Below are 17,814 nucleotides of genomic sequence, written 5' to 3' on the forward strand. Positions count from 1 at the left end.
TCGCAATACAAGAAACAACCACATCTCATGATAGTATGTTAAACATATCTGCAACACTAGGTAATTCTCCTGTCTTGTAATATATCTTACAAAATTTATATCAGATCTGATTATGTTTTGAAAACCTCAGATTTAATCTTTTTCCAAATCTCAAAGTTGCACCAACACTGTCAAGGAAATTCTCTATATATCCACACGCCAAAATCTTCACACAAAACCGAAATTAATTGATTTTACAGATTTGCAGCAAAAACATATAATATTGTTTACTGACATAAGATGATTCAAACAGCAAGTAAACTTCTGCAATCAATTATTGAGAAACTGGAATCAAAATGGTGTCCATGGGCAATCTGTTGGCATAACTGTCAGAAAGACTAAGGATCAAGACTGGTGGAGCTTACCAGTGTGACCAGCTATAATCTGGTTGTAATTGATGTCAAAGGCTAAGACAGAGCATCGACCAATACAAGGTTGTGACCAGTGATGTAGTGTGAGCACATGATGCATCTCCTTTCCACAGGTGGCCAGAGATAAGGTAAGGATATGACAGGCGAAGGAAGTCATAAGGGCATTCACACTTAGACAAATTTGGGCTAAGTATGTTAGCACACGTTGCAAGGAGTCAAGGAAGCATGAAGGAAGAAGTGACTGGTGGTCTCACAGACAAGTTTGAGCTAAGTCAACTGGATGGAACACAGAGGCAAGATACACATGACTGACACGTCACAAAGTAGGTAGATTGTGCTTGACATTTCAATTAATGGAGCTGGTACTGTCACATCAAGGGGAGACAAAAGAATTTGAATTTGAATTCTTTCCAAACAAACAAGCTATCGAAGTCATAAAACATCTATGACTTACGTTCATACAAAGGCACATCTGACAAGAACAGAGCACAACAATAACAGGGGTACACTATAAACATAGGTTGGTGAATTCAAATTTTGAATTCTCGAAGTCGGATTTGTAGCTGAGTGATCGAGGATCATATAAAAGATTGTTATTTCAAGAAAGAAGATTAGATTGCAGATCGAAAAGCAAAACGTGAGCTGATCGCAATCACGAGGAAAAAGGAGAAAAGGAAGTGATAAGGGAAGGGTGTGAAGGTGAAGTGCGTTGAGAAGAGCCAGTGTATCGAACAACACAGTAATGAAGTGTGTTGTAGCTTGCAAAGCTAAGCACATTAGTGATCATGTCTAAGTTGCAGAGCCGAGCAAGTCACAAACAGGTCCAAGAGCATCAAAGTCATCTACATTAAGCTAAGTAAAGTAGCTATTGTGTTTAGGTCATTCCTTATGTTGTTTTCTAATCACTGCAACAAAAAATCCCGTTGAGGGTGGACTTCAACAAGTTCTTTGTATCAAATCCCGTAACAGGGTGACAGATTATTTTGTGTTCCAAGTCCTTTAACCAGGTTGCTCTTAACCAGGCAAGACTCTCACAAGTATATATTAAATCCCTTGACCAAGTGACACTTGAAAATGTCTTTTGTAATCTTTTAACAAAGATAAGCTCTTGACCGGGCCCACTTCAAGATTGCAAGCTTTGTGAGGATCATCTCACATACTGTGGGTTTTACCCTAGTCAAGTTTCCAAGAGATAGATTTGTATGTTATGTGATATTGTTTTTGTCTCAATTTTTGTTTGTTTGATCTTAACCATTAAAGTTGCAGCAGACTGGTGGGAGGATAAGATAGGTGAAGGAATCCAGCATAGTTACATCGGCCTAGGGGGCAGGTGGACGGGGTGAAGGGGGGACAAGTTTTCGGGACGGGGGGATAAAGGGGCATCAATTTGGGGACATCAAGGGGACAGCAAGGGGGATGGGAGGGAAGGACAGGGGGTATATAGTATATACTATACATATGATACTTAAAATGCTAATTATAAAAAGATGTATACCAATATAAGACATAAATATGAAGTATAAGTTCATCAAGACCACTATTGCTAGTTTAGTTTTACATTGCATTGAACATTGAACAGTGATTCGTGAGCAATAAAAGATATCTAACTTCTAACTTCCAACTTTTATCAAATAAATTAAATAATTAAGCAAATTCAAGTCATAGATATCTATTATCAATTTAGCAAAAGTATGAGTATCATTATCTCATCAATCATTCAATGGCATCATAAACTTAATTACATCAAGTAGCATCAACCATGATATGATCACAATGTTCAATGCTTCAACTTTTAAACTTCAAATATCCGAGTCTCAAGTATAAACAACAAACTCAAAAGACAAAACGTCAAGTACTAATGGCCCAAGGGCCACCAAAATGCAGTAGAGGCTGCCTAGAGGCCTCTCATCATCCATGTCAACCTAAGGTTCAAGCTTAGCAAACAATAAAAACAACAGAAAAAAAAACCTTTTAAATGGTTTTTTTTTTTGCATTTTTTGATGTGTCAAAAAGGGTCGGCCATCCCCAGTTGGGTCAAGGGATGCATCCCCGTCCCCAAGTCCCCAAACAGGGATGCGGGGATGTCCCCCTCCCGGTGGCAAGTTGGTGGCGACACTACGGACACAGGAGCATCGTCCCCTCGTCTTGGGTGTGTCCCTGTCTTGGGTACGGTGCCCAAAAATAGCGGGGACACGTCCCTGTGTTACTATGATTCAAAGTTATCTGCAATATAGTGATACACCCCCCCTCAGTATATTCATTGGTGAGCGGAACAACACAATCCACATTGTTTTTTCAAGTGCCTCATCAAACTCCTCAGATAAGATGCATGAGAAAACATATGCATAACAAAAAGACCCATGGCCTTAAAGCTAAGAATGAACTCCTGCAACTTAGATTACACTAAAACACAAAATACTCCCAAACAAGGTACTAGTAGGCACTGTAGAACCACACCATTATAAATGAAACTTCACACAAACACACTAAACACTTTCTAAGGATAAAATATCAATTTGAAAAAGAGAAACAACACCAATACAAAACCAGAATATCATCATTATAAACTTTGACAGGCTGAAATCAGAATCTAAAACTAATAGCACCCAAACTCCTAAAAATCTCAAACAAACTTCAACAAAAACACAAGGAACTTTAAAATCTTATGAACACTAGTAATCTTTGTATGAGATTACACCTTGACAGCCTCAGACTCCCACTCTTGAGTCTTCCTTCTCCACAAGTTTATCAGCTTCTGAAGAGTAACAAAAGAAAGACAGAAAACATGAAAGTAAATTATGCCAAATGAAGAACAACTCATATTTATTGAAAAAATATTTGATTTCCAAGTTGGTAACCCAAAAGCCACAACCAAGGAGCTAGATTAGTTTGCATACACTCCCAACACCAAGTGTCCATTTATTTCTTTCACTCCAAATGCACTGTGCCACTTGTGTTGGCTTGTCATTTGACAATAAAAATCAGTTTATAAGCCCAGATTATGCCCCTCCAAATATCACACCAATATTTGTGAATTTAATATTTAAAAATAAATTTTGATGAGAAAATATGGTTTTTAATATAAACAAATCACCAAAAACAATATAAATTTCTGGACAGCAGAACTTACTAAAAATAGTAAATGCTATTTTTAGTAAGGGTATGACATCTTCCCAGAATAAAAGTAAACCCTATCCCCCTTGAATTCAAATGTGCATAGATCCTATAGGCAATGACACACTAGGCTGTGAACTATCCAATGGAATTCTTTTCTTTCTTACCTCCCCTTCCATATAGAATCTAGTTGCCTCAATCTTCTCAGCTTAAGTTCTTTTTCACAATCAGTCATCCTTTCACCACCTTTCCGCTTATAGCTACCCCTATATTTTTTTGCACAGATTGCCACACTCTATTCCACCTTGAATTTTTTCTTATCAATTCATTATGCAAATTGTAAGAGAGGTTCTGGGGGTTAATGGACCTTTCGCATGGGTTTCAAGGAGTTCAAAAGGACATTCAAACAGGTTTGTACTTGCTGGCCTTCTTACAGTCCCACTCCTAGAAGAACCTCGAGTGGCTGTCATACTTCTATGAGTTCTAGGTGTAGTTCTTTCTTACAATTGAATTTCAACCCCCTCACTATCACTAATGTCACTGTTGTCCATGGTGTGTTTTCATTAAGAATTCAAAAAAGAGTCACAAGTTCAAATAAAAAATTTAATAATATCACAATGCCCTCCCTATGTGTTAAAAAAATTCCAAAAAACTTTAAAAATACAAAACAAATTAGCAAAGAAAATTCAAAAAAAAACTTTAAAATGCAAAACAAATTAGAAAAACAAATGTAAGATGATGAAGTGGACTTGATGCCCTAATCTCCTCTTTCAATTGCTGCTCTTCAACAGAAGTTTGCAAAATGTTAAAATGAAAAAGTCCTTGTGGGCAGCCTGTCTCTTTTTTATTCAAAGGTGTGTTTATAATACTTAAGTTATAATGTGCTGGCCATTAGGTGTTAATTTTTTTATACCATAATGAAGATAAGCACCAAAACAAAATAATGCACAACGAATTATCCTCGGAAAACCCTCTAACTTGAGGGAGAAAAAAAACAGCCACAAATATATCACTTATATTAATGAAAGCAGAAGACTGATCACAATTTGGCCAAACACTAGCAAAACTGAAGAGATGATGATAGCACCTATCAATACACAGGCAATAAAATTCCTTGGTATCAATCTTCAGATATATCAATCAGTAGCATATATGTGAATTCCTCCGGGAAGAATATGTGAAATTTGTCTTGATGTTATCAAGTGAGTCGACTAAAGGAGGGAAAGATAACTCTTGCTTCTATAACATCAACACTACATCTTAGCTAGGGAGGTATCTTTCCAACAATTCAATGTCATGGAGTCTCTCAACGTGACACCCATAATGGCTACACCCATTTGTGAAACAAAAAGTTAATCATGAAATGTCTCAATGTGATAATGTCATGGAATCACTCAGCATGATATTCACAATGGCTACACCCATTTGTGAAACAAAAATAGTTTCTCATGGAATCTCTCAATGTGAGAATGTCATGAAGTCACTCAAAACTACACCCACAATGGCTACACCCATTGGCGGAAACAAACATGTGCACAAGTGGTCATCACAAAGTCATTCAACGTGATGTCATCATGAAGTCTCAACATGGCATCAACCATGGCTACTCCCATGAGTGGAAAGGGCAACATCTCTCAAAGGGCTTTCACCTCATATTTCTTTGTCTTAGAGGAATATAAGATTTAGCGGGTAGCAAGGATCACTGATGTTATGACTCCCTCTCACAAAGGACAACATACCTTGTTAGGCTGATTTTGTTGCTTAGGTGCCCCAAGACGCATGAAGGAGCAGCAACCCATGCTCCAAACCCATACATGCTAAGCCCTCTTCTGAAGGGTCCCACAAAGTAGCAAGAAATCCTCATTGTAAACCTCAAAATGAAAAGTCCCAACAGTTTGAATGTCATTTGAGCTAATGGAATTAGCCTTAGCGAAGTCCTTGTCAAGCCTAGCCCTACGAAGACAAAGGTGGACAAAACCCTTGAATAGTGAAACCCTAGCATCATTGATCTCAAGCAGCGCTCCAACGCCCCATGCACATAGCATAACAACAGCACATGTAGCATCACTCCCTCTGTCCACCTCACTTGTAAATAGAATAGTCGCACTTCCAGCCATCCCTTCATTGGTACGATGAAGATTTTGCAGCCAAAACAACTCTAATCTTTATCTTTCTTAAAGTTGGCTCTAAAAGTGTCATTATTCAGGTTACGACTAATGACAGCTGCAAAGTCTCTCAATGCCCGAGTAAACGAGCCATGATCATGCATATGTTGATCTACGTTAAAACCACACAGCCCTCAAGAATAGATCTGAGGGGCAACACATTCCCACACTCACATTGGCCTTTCTTTAGCAATACATCAGCTACCCTGTGAAAATACCCTCAGTCAAGGCAAATAGCTCGTGATACAGTATGTAACTTATAGAATGCCTGAAATTGACATGGCAGAAGGGTGCCTTGCACCCCAAGTTGTGAAAGACATTTGTTACGATACCCTTCAGGTACCCCATTTTGCTCGTTGTTGTCCAAACTACAAAAGCGTGCAAAGCCCTTTATGTGATTCGTGTGGGATTTGAACATCAATCATGTTCTCTTCTTCTATGCTCTTATCACACAACCCATTGTCAAGCTAGTTGTCTAAAAGGGGCTCATACAACTTAGTGTACATCAAGGCTCTTCTACATCCGACTGCTCAATAATTCATACACACATTCATCGGAAAATAAAAATTATCCATCGCAACACAAATACAATCTTAACTGGAATGAATTCTAAGCTTGAAATTGCTGAAACTAGAAGCAAGACAGTAAAATAAAATTGGGCTTTGTCATTCCTTCATATTCCAGATAGAAATAGTGTATAAAAGAATACAAAGAAACTTTCCTCTGAGGATTGTAAGGGTCTCGATGAGCACAACAATCTAAAACATCATACGAAGGGAGTCAATTATGCAAGCATACTTAAGCAGGTGCAAGGACCTGTACTTCACCCCGCATGCCATGAGCCTTGGGATCTCCACCTTGGCTAGATCTAGCTCTATATGACCGAAATCTGCCTCCTACATATCCTTCAACTTGTATTCCCTTCCCATCACAATCTTCTTGACAAATAGCACCATTGCCGAAAGCAAGGGAAGATGAAGAAAATAAGAAATTTAAAACCTGCTCTAAGACTGTTGATTTTTTTAATACCAAAACTGAAAATAAGTAGCAAAACAAAATAATGCACAATAAGAAACAACGAATTACCCTGGGAAAGCCCTCCAAACTTGAGGGACAAAAACCCAACCACATATATATCATTTATATTAATGAAATAGTAGAAGATTGGTTTACAATTTGGCCAAACACTATGCTGAATTGAAGCATTGCTGATAGTACCTATTAATATACTGCCAATAACAAAATTCCTTAGTATCAATCTTCTGAAACGAAATATATCAATTTATACTATATATGTGAATTCCTCTTGGAAGAATATTAAATTTGTCTTGACCCTTCATTGCCTTGAAGTTATAAAGTAAGGCAGCTAAAGGAGTGAAAGATAACTACTGCTGCTACAACATCAACAGTAGGCACATTCAAAGATATTTCATAAACATTTATTGATTTCAGCATGGAAGGGGATGAAGGGGTCAACTTTCAGTATCTCTTGACAAAAATGAACCTCCTTATATTTAGAAGAGTTAGTAGCAAAATACTTTTTCGTCACACTTATTCAAACCTACATTTATAGATAGTTGATAAAATTAAAGTTTATTGATTATCAATTAATAAGGTATATACTTTATAAAGCATGGAATATGCATAAGGTTTAATAGCCATCTATTATAACAACAGATAGATGTTTTTAAGGGTATGACTTCTAATAACATTATGTTCTAACGGAATTTCTGAATTTTATGTCTGGCTTGAAAGTCTGACTCACAGCAAGATAGGGAGAGTCAATACAAAAAGAGATAAAATTGGAAAAGGAGAAGCGCAAAGCACTAATGCAAGAGACAAAAAGAAAAGATTCTGCACATAGGCTACAACAGGAAAAAGCAAGAAGCTGAAGAGCTAATTTTGAAGGAAAATACCAATAAAAAGTCAGTACAATCTGTGAAAAAGAAGCTCAAAAAATATTCCTGGTGTCTGAACCAAGATTGACTTACTACACTTTGAAATGTAATTGCATGGCCACTAGAATGGGATTCCAATTTCTAATTTCTAGCATGTTTAAGCATCATGCCAATAATCTATATTGTCTGGGACTCTAATGTCCGCATCTATTAAGAAAATGTGGGATGTCCAAACAGAGAGAAACACTAACCTTGATGACTAAGTGGATGACAATGCAGATTCCAACCGTCTAGTTCAGGTGCTAAAAAGAAAGCAAATGTGAAATCAAAATAGATCTGAAAAATCTCCTTTTCCTGATGATGGATCACTGAGTGTGATCCATACTCTACTGAAGATGTGCACACCTAAAACCAATAGCAAGCATACAATCTGAAAAATCTGTTGCTGCATTGTGCCTTTGACCAAGGAGTTCCATGGCCGTGCTAAAAGAATATAAATTCCACAAGTAAGTTGGAACGTCATGATAAATTATCTTTTTTTGATATGCTCCTCTCCAATACATCATATGAATGGCTATCTCGTGAAGTATAAAACCACAAAGTAAAGATATTCACGTAGCATCACTTTGAATGCTACATCCATCACCATCCAACAAAATGTCTCAAGTCATAAAAACCCTGGCAGTTAGAGATTTCATATTTGGAATGATGAGTATCTTAAACTTAAAATTAATCACCTACAAATGATTGTTAAGAACAGCTACATGTGGGTGCAGATTGCTAAACCTTTCAAAAAGGCAAGGACAATACATAAGATAACCTGCAGTTTTCCTTGCATATAGAGAGAGCATCTCCATGAAGGGGTAGAAATTATAATGAAACACGGTATCAATGTGACCTTGCTATACTCCTACCTCATAAGAATCTTGGAAAGTCGATCGAAGTCTTCATAGATTAGAACCTACTCAAGGACATGGAGTTTGTAAATTAGCAGATCATGTAGGGTGCCATACATTGGTGAAATTGGTTGTTCCATGATTCCATCTACACAAAGGTTCAGAAACATGCTCCAGATACAAAGAGTGAGTTACCAAAACGGCCTTGGCAAAGCACCCATTCAAAAATAAAATACCATATTTCTTTTGAAAGAGCTAAAGTTAGTGGTGGAAGAACATTATTCTACAAGGTACTTGAGTAAAGGCAGTTGAATCAGCATAACTATTTATAATTTGAATAAGGAAGAGTGGTGGAAGAACATTATTCTACAAGGTATTGTTCTTTAGTTAGGCAGTTGAATCAGCATAAATATTTAATATTTGAATAGGGATGAGGCCTTGAGCTTAAGCCACTCATTGTTTCAGGGAGACCAATAATTAACATGCTCAAAAGACACATTACCTTATAAGAAGTGGGCATTTAATAATTTTGAAAGAGTAAAAAATTTCAGTGTAACACGGGGACTTGCAACCCCCTCCCAAACCTTGAAGTACACGTCCCCGAGACATCCCTACATCGGGTACCTGAGTACCCAAGTAACCCCACCTAACACGGGGACTTGCACCCCCCTCCCAAACCTTGTACCCATCCCCGAGACGTCCCTGCATCGGGTACCTAAGCACCCAAATACCCCACCTCCGCCATTCCACAACCATGCGGCCACAGGATGGGTACTTGAATTTCTGTTTGAATTTTGATTTTTGAATGTTACTATTGGGTATGCAGTTTGTTACTATGTTGAATGTTCAATGGTTCTAGTTCATGTTGCAATTTTGCTATGTTCAAGTATTTTAATTTGGTATGTTCTACTGAAACAACATTTCATAACTAGCATTTCAAGTTCTATATGTATATTATACAACACCCCTCCCTACCCCATCCTTTGTTTTGCTGCCGTCCCCTGGCTGTCCCTCCACCGTCCCGAAAATGAGGCACATTTCCCCCCTGCACAGAAACTCGTCCCAACGTACCTAAGTACTAATGTTACATTGAAAATTTTTAAATCATTAGGTGATATAAGAATGGCTGACTCATTTAATTTTAGGTTTTTTTCTCCAAAGGTGGACTATAAATGGCGTCAATCTACTTTTGCTACAGTAAGCTATATAAAGAACAATCCACATCCATTTCGTCTTGATGATAACATAGACCATAGAGTGTGATCCAAAAAATTGATTGAAGAAAATTTCTACTCATTTGGTTCCAAAAGCTTGAGTCATAATATAATGATTCAAATACCCCATAGAAATTTTCTTCCTTACCTTCTCAAACAACAGAACAAGATTGTCTCTTGCAGTCCCAAAAGGTAGCTCGACTGCCAAACTCCGAAAATAGCGATACAAAGCTAGAAGCTCATCTCCTACATAAGTTGCCAGCACAGCAAGCTGCACACACACATGAAGATGGAAACCATTCAACTTTAACATGTTTATGTTGTCTCAAATTGAATACTAACTAACCTGAGTATATGATATTAATTAAGTTAATCATTTTTTGACGTTACTATGATTATCACAGCCACTTCAAAATAAACCCACAGTAATCATGATGTCACAGAGCTACATCTCTAAGAGTGAGACAGCTGGAATTCCTGAGAGCTAGACTTAAAATTTATATACCAATAAATTGCAATTGACCTGATTATGGGGATTTCCACTTGCAGGCCAGATAGAGACTGCTTTCAAGTAATAACCAGCAGCAACTGACCAATCATGGTTTTGACTATCCCCGTCTCCATGCAGTTCTTTATACCGTGCCAGGTCACCCAAATATATGAAGCACCGGTGGCATGACAACTGACATCTTTTCAGATCTGCATCAGTCTTCTGATTACCCATGCAAGAAACCTCCTCAGTACAAAAGAAGTCTTGAGAAAGTCCATGCCTTGCTCTGAGCTTCAACATGAACTCATGGTAAAATCCTGTTGCTTCAGATAAAAAGCTTCTGAAACTCGCTAAAACCTTGTGAACAGGCTCATTCCTTGTAACATGTTTAGCTCCAGGCATAGGAACAGATGGCCCAGATGTGGCAGCAGCCACACTTATCCTGATCCTGGTTCGAAATTCTTCAATTTGTTTGTAATGAAGTCTCCAAAGTGCTTGCTCTATTTCATGGCCTTCTGCATATTCATGGTCCTCCAGAATAATATTTTCATAGATCTCTCGGATCTTAAAGCGTAGATCGCGAACATTAAGGCCTAATGAACCTTTCGATCCAATCAGAGAATGCAATTGCTTTTCTAGCTCTATAGCCTACAAAACCAATATAATAGTTTCTTATTAACAATCCTAGGCTTGCCAAAGCTGATTATCAACAACAGAAATTAAGAAACAGCTTTCAATGTTAGTAACATTTGCACTGTTCCATGTTTATTCCCCTAAAACCAGATGTAGAAATAAAGTAAAACCAGCATAGCCATCATCCAAACCAGATATGGAACTAAACAAAGCAACAACTAAGAGAAATAATTCTACTTAAAGTTAAAACTAGAAGCCAATTAGATGTTTACAAATCTACCTGGTTAAATCGCTTTAACTCGAGAGATTGAGTGCCAGGTAAAGCCTCACTTTCACTCGACATGGTAATCATGCATTCACAGCAATAATGTTTTTATAGAGAAAGCTGCAAAAATACACAAAAAAAACCCATGAGTCATGTACAGAAAATATATTGCCAAATTCTCTTAAAATAAAAACATGTTGGAGTATTTGAACATTTTTTACGCCTTGTCATAACACAAAAATTACTTAATTCTTCAGCTACAGTGCTAGAATCTCTGAAAACGGGGTGGATCTTAAGAGAGAGGGATGCCCATGACTCTATCAAGTGGGTCCTGCATCTAGTGGGCTCTATAAAGATCATTTCAACAGTGTTTAAAGCAGTACCCTGGCCTTGCAATTGGTGGGTGATATTATATGTTGCTGTTCTGACAAACGAGTTAGTGCTTTCTCTCAGCTACAGTGCTAGAATCTCTGAAAACGGGGCAGGTCCTAAGAGAGAGTGGTGCCCATGACTCTATCAAGAAGGTCCTGCATTTAGTAGGCTCTATAAAGAGCATTTCAACAGTAGTAAAAGCAGTACCCTGGCCTTGCAATTGGTGGCTGATATTATATGTTGCTGTTCTGACAAACGAGTTAGTGCTTTCTCTCTTATACTAAAAAAATGAGACTAGCAATAAAGCTGAAGCAGTGCAAGATGTGCAGGGTATCAAGATTTGCTTCCAATGTAGCAAGAGACTCACACGATATCACAAGTTCTACAACTAGAGATGGCTAGCAGCTGCCCCAGTTGATGCCTACACAAAATTCTTAGGGAAGCACAGAACCCAGCCTTGGGTCTGTCACCTAGTAAAATTGCTTTAACAATTGGAGAAGGTATTGAATCAGCCAATTGTATTGCTAATGAGAGCATTAAGTCTTCTCTTCAAATGTAGTATTGATCCCGTGGGTTGTAATCAAGGCTGCTGTTCCAACAAATGAATTGGTGCTTTTCTCTCTTCTATTATAAAACAAGACTAAGCAGTGGCATTGATGAGGGTATCAAGATTTGCTTCCAAATGTGATTTTAAACACCCAACTTTGGGAGGAAGACTCACAGGTTATCATGAATTCTACAGTTAGAGATGGATGCAGGTAGCTGCCCTAATTGATGCCTAAACAAAATTCCTTGGGTAGCTCAGACCCTGGCCTTGGGTTTTTATCACTCTATGATTCAATCACCTAGGAACATTGTTTTAACAATTTGGGAAGATAGTAAATTAGCCAATCATGTCAATATTGGGTAATTCGGTTCTTCTCTTTTGAATGTGGCATGTATTGCCTTAATGATTTGACCTTACTTGACAATATGGTATTTAAAGCCTCTGCCAATTTGTCTTGAGTGACAGGGATAACACTTGTTTTGGTTTGATGTGCGCAATTTCAAATCCCTCGCTCAAGCAAGCTTACATCCATGTTTGTCAGCCATGATGGAGTTGTCATTCTCGTTCAAAGAATTGTTGTAAAACTTGCACTGAAGGAGCTTTGGGAGAAGCATGTTCAGCTTGCAACAGGTGGTGATTACTGTGGCTCTCCATGCTGCTGATGCTGTCTGTTAATGACTAATTTCCCAATGCCATTTTCAGGATCAGCTTTTGTCTATGGTCTGAAAAATCGACGTGTGGTTCTTGGGTTTTCATTCTGTTTCAGCGAGCCCATATATATCTCCAAGCAGATTATGTAACTAGATAAGTTATGGTAAATTGAATACTAGTTCTAATATACTTTTCCATATAGAGACCATGAATGGCATTGTTTTTTCTGTTACCTCTGTAACTATTTGCATTTAGTTTAGCTCCAACATAAGAGGCCCCTGCAGAACCCCAACTTGTTTGAGAGAGAGAGAGAGAGAGAGTACAATGCTAAAAGGTTTCATTTGACAGGTTGGTTCATCTCAAAATTGCTGTATTTTGATGCTTTCCATAGTCAGGTACCATTATTGCTACAAATTCTGGAAATAATGGATTACAAAAATAATGGATTACAAAGATCCCTCTCATGAATTTCAAATCACTGCATTACCCAACAAAGAATGCATAAAATACATAGCATTTATGCTTATTTCTATGTTAATCCCGCTTCAAACAGTCTGCAATGCAAAATTTCCACACCTATATGCTATATGATTCTTAGCAAGGTTAAACACATAACCACATCATCATAGCATAATCGAAACCTATGATTATTTCTGTCACAATTGCCACATAGTCTGCATCCTATTAAAATGCATCACATTTATGCTTGTTTCTGAGTTAACATAACTCTGGGATAGTTTTGCAATGCCAAAAGTCAAAACCCATGTAACATCTGATTCTTTCCATGAACACAAGACCATATCATCATAGCATAATCCGAACCTATGCTTATTTTTGTGTTAATCTTAATTTCCGCATAGTCTACATCCTACTAGAATGCATGCATTTATGCTTATTTCTGTGTTGAACACAATTCTGGGATAGTTTTAGAAAGCCAATTGTCCAAACCCATGTACCATCTGTTCATGGAAGACCATATCATCATAGCATAACAAAAAACCTGTGCTTATTTATAAGCTTATCCCAATTCCCAAATGGTCTTCATCTAATTTAAATGGATAATAATTATGCTTATTTCTGTGCTAATCCTAATTCCCACATAGTCTGCAATGCCAAAAGTCCAAACTTATGTACCATTTGATTCTTACCGTGCTTAAACACAATACCATATCATCAGAACCTCCATCTAGCTGCAAAAAAACAGATTTTTCAAATTAGTTAAATATAGAAGCGTCAGTTGAATTTCAGGCACGACACATAAATTTTTGTATATGCATTTAACCATGTTTATTGTAATGACAATTAAAATAAGCATGCAAACTTCCATCAAAACATGGGAAATTACAAGTTGGTGAATTTGACTCAATTCTCTATTACACTAAAAATTGTCAATCAATAAATGGAAGAAGAAATAAATTCAACTTAGCACACCTTGATTTAATAGTAAGCAGCCATATATAAGGTTAACCATTAACTAAAGCCATCTGTCCAAAGGGTACCAACCATGCCACAGTTTCTCAATACTGAGGAATTCCAGCCAAGATATATCCAAACATTATCACTCAGATTATGTAGCATTTCTTTATGACAGATAGATTTATGCAACTGGGTGGGTAATATTAGATTTCTTAAGTACAAGAACAAATATTATTCAATTATAATTTGACACGTATTATTCAGGTTCTAGAACACTTTAACAACCAAAAGCTTCAAGAGGTTACTTCCTTGCATACTAAATGGCATGAGGGAAAATTATCACAGCCAGGTATTGCATTTCACAGCCCATAGTTACTGTAAGCTTAACATAAAGGTAGTAAAATCCTATGAGAGTTCATTGTACCATTAAATAGATTATAATGCTATCGAATCTCACATGAGAAAAAAAAATCATGGCTGAAACTTTATAAACAAATTCCAGCTGTCACTGAGAATATAAGTTAACATAAAATTGAGCTTTAAAATGCCCATAGGCTCTTGCATCAACAGTATGCTGTTGCACTGGTGATCACTACGACACGTAAAAAATGTTTAAATAATCTTGTGCCTTAAAATGCTCCCGTGCTTGTGCAGCAACAGTACACTGTTGCAATGGTGAGCAGTACAACGTATTTGAGCCTGCTTCATCCATGGAATACTGGAGCATAGAAAAAACCCATACTGCCCCAAGGGATTAGTGGCTTGTCCTGTGCTTGTTTGGGAGCCAAAAAGGGACTAGTAAGCCCATTTCCAGGTTGTTGGATCACTGGACTATCACAATAGATAATTAAATAATAAAAAGAAGAGATTTTGTAACATAAAATGAACATTAAAAGGGTATTCTGGTTTCTGGAAGGACAAGCAATACAATATAAGCACAAGCAACATAGCCACTTCGAACAGTTCGGTGGGCAATAGTATTGTGATAAAACAGGGCAATTCACATGATACCACCAATGTCGAAGCATCAAATGCCATGCTTTCTGCCTTGAAATGAAGTTTTTCAAGCAAAGCATGGCTGTACAAGGCTATGTGCGACATTATTGACAGACTGAAAACAGCTCAGATGGTAGCTTCCAAGCTGAAAGGTATTCTAAGACTGATAATGTATTTCCTTGTGCATAGTTGACATCAGAAAACATGTACCATTCACTAATTATTAAAGTATAATCTCTCAAAACTTGAGATTACTGACTAAGTGCATTGAAACAGCTTCTGAAAAAAAAATCGTTTCCCAACAAAAAATTTGCCCACCAGGTTTGGTTTGAAGTTAACAATGCAAATGCCAAGATATTGACTAAGCATACCTAAGAAAGTTTTGGAACAAGTCTATGTAAATTTTCATAGATCAGACAAAGAAAGGTCGTTATTCATCCTTAGCTGAGTCAAAACATGGCTGATGAAAGAACTCCCCAATTACGTACCAAAAATAATAGTAGCAAGAAAATACACTGCCAAAATTACAGTATATTTGGGGATAAAACTAAAGGTGAAGTCAAATTCACGTGACACGATGAAAAAAATATAAACTCTCGACAGATCCATTGCCCTAAACCAAAATGTACAGGCATACATTAACAGAACGTATCAACCCTAGGTTTTAATTAACATCAATTTCAGAAACACTGTCAAGAGTTCGAACTCCATGAGGCCATTGAATTGCATAAAGACAAGATAGAATACAAGCTCAGAGATCCTAATGTCGAACACCAGGACTAATCACCGGTGCAATTCAACAAAAATTGCCATCATGATAATAATAATTCTCCCGACCCAGTCAAAAACAGTATTAGAATTTGCTATCCTTTATATCAGATTAACAAGACAAAAGTATAAAAAACAATACTGCTTCAGATATAGATGACATGTTGAGCACCAAATATAAAAGAAAGCTTTCTTTGATCTTCATCTTTTACCTGAAACAAATCCTGGCTATAAGTACCCCAAAAATTGATATGGATGTCATCATCTGGGTACCAATACTGTCAAATTATCAGCTACAAGGCTAAATTGGATCATTATATTAAAATTATTGACTGATTTCAAGGGCTTTTTTAACGGAATCCATGGTTTTTTAAATACCTGTGCGGACTTGAAAGTTATTGAAATACATAATAGGGTAAACAAATCACACAGGAGAAAAAGAATTTTAGGGATTTCAGATGCTTTTTTCTAATTGAAAAATATATAATATATATATATATATATATATATATATACGTAAGTAAAATGAATATGTTCGACTCTCGCGGAAGGAGGGCTCGGATCGAAAGCGACCAAAGTAAATGAAAGTGAAGGCTGTTCAAGGTGGGCGAAATCAATTTGTCTCTTTTGTTTTTAATGATAATGATTAAGTTATATGGATATTACTATCTTTTTTTAATCGAAAGATATAAAAAAATTAATTGACAACTATTAAGGAGTAGCATCAAACAATTGATAAATTTTAGATTCTTTGAGAAGGATGGATTATGATTAAGTTAATAGGGTGTTTCAAGGAAATTGTGGACCCTCAAGTATGGGTTGTATTGTTAAAGATTGGAATGGTGAGATTATTGCTTGGAGTCTAAAGACATTATATATAATACAAATAACATAATGGATGCTAATGTTGCTCACCTTAATGGATGCTAATGTTGCTCACCTTCAATTGATATTTTAGATTCTTTTAGAAGAAGGATGGATTATGATTAAGTTAATAGGGTGTTTCGAGGAAATTGTGGACCCTCTTATATGGGTTGTATTGTTAAAGATTGGAATGGTCATATTATTGCTTGGAGTGGAAGAAGTTATATCCAATACAAATAACATAATGGATGCTAATGTCGCTCACCTTAGAGTGAGATTGGCTAGAAAACTTTATGTTTATGAGCTATGTCTCAAAGGTAATTTCCAGATTATCATTGATGTCATTATTTATGCTAAAGCTCAGTTTCATAAACTTGACAAAATGATCAAGATGATCAATTCAATTTTGTCAACAATTAATTTTTTCAAAGTCTCCCATATGACATGAGACGGCAATCAAGAGGCTGATAAATTATCCAAGTAGGTTATCTATATGGTTGGTAGTGACGAGATGGACAAACCCCCTAACACTTAGTTGGACTTTGGTAATTGTGCAATTAATTATCTATGGTAGTACAAATTGAAAGGGATGTTGAGTTATTGGTGGTTTATAACATTTATGAAGTCCTTGGGTGATGTGTGCAGGAGTATTGCACTTATGTGTGTATCTCCTTCAACACTATTTATGGTGGGTTTTTAAAGATTTGAAAAAGGTTTCCTTTTAACTCTCTTATTTCTTCGAAGATGAGAATGTAAGGGAATTTCCCCTCAGAGTTGAGAAGATGATGGTGGCATATGGGGAAGGAATATTTACACATCACAAATGTTGATATTTATTCTATGTTTATGGTTTGGCATCTAAAAATGAGCACAAAGGAGGAGAATACCCAAAAAATGCTCAAATGTGTATTGGAAGAATAGTTGGGTGGCATGGAATCCTTTTTTCTCGCTACCTATTTAGGTAAGGGATTTGCACTGGGGGAGTTTCCAGATGTACGTGGGGGAATTTCTTCCCCTCAGTTAACCCTTTTCTTCTTTGGAATTGAGATGAGATGAAGTAAAAGTGCATAATTGCATCCCAAGTTAGTTTTCATGGGATTAAATAGTATTTCTTC

The 17,814-nt window shown here is 36.9% G+C and overlaps 1 protein-coding gene across 3 annotated transcripts in view; it reads right to left on the reverse strand.

The window, feature by feature from the left end:
- LOC149580627 (uncharacterized) overlaps positions 1–16,186 on the reverse strand; it is a 45,666-nt gene extending 29,480 nt beyond the window's left edge. For 2 of the 3 annotated variants that reach the window (XM_089792511.1, XM_089792526.1), the window contains exons 1-5: positions 16,048–16,186; positions 13,804–13,845; positions 11,101–11,205; positions 10,221–10,835; positions 9,846–9,968 (exon numbers count right to left, since the gene is read on the reverse strand). In XM_089792511.1, coding sequence (XP_089648637.1) covers positions 9,846–9,968; positions 10,221–10,835; positions 11,101–11,172 — 810 coding nt within the window. In that variant the 5' untranslated portion in view covers positions 11,173–11,205; positions 13,804–13,845; positions 16,048–16,186. The remainder of the gene's footprint in view (positions 1–9,845; positions 9,969–10,220; positions 10,836–11,100; positions 11,206–13,803; positions 13,846–16,047) is intronic. The other variant, XM_089792518.1, reaches the window with a different exon arrangement.
- Between the last annotated feature and the right edge of the window lie 1,628 nt (positions 16,187–17,814).

Source organism: Cupressus sempervirens, chromosome 1 (assembly GCF_028749045.1).
Source record: "Cupressus sempervirens isolate cs-2001-9-10 chromosome 1, ASM2874904v1, whole genome shotgun sequence".
NCBI classification, from domain to species: domain Eukaryota; kingdom Viridiplantae; phylum Streptophyta; class Pinopsida; order Cupressales; family Cupressaceae; genus Cupressus; species Cupressus sempervirens.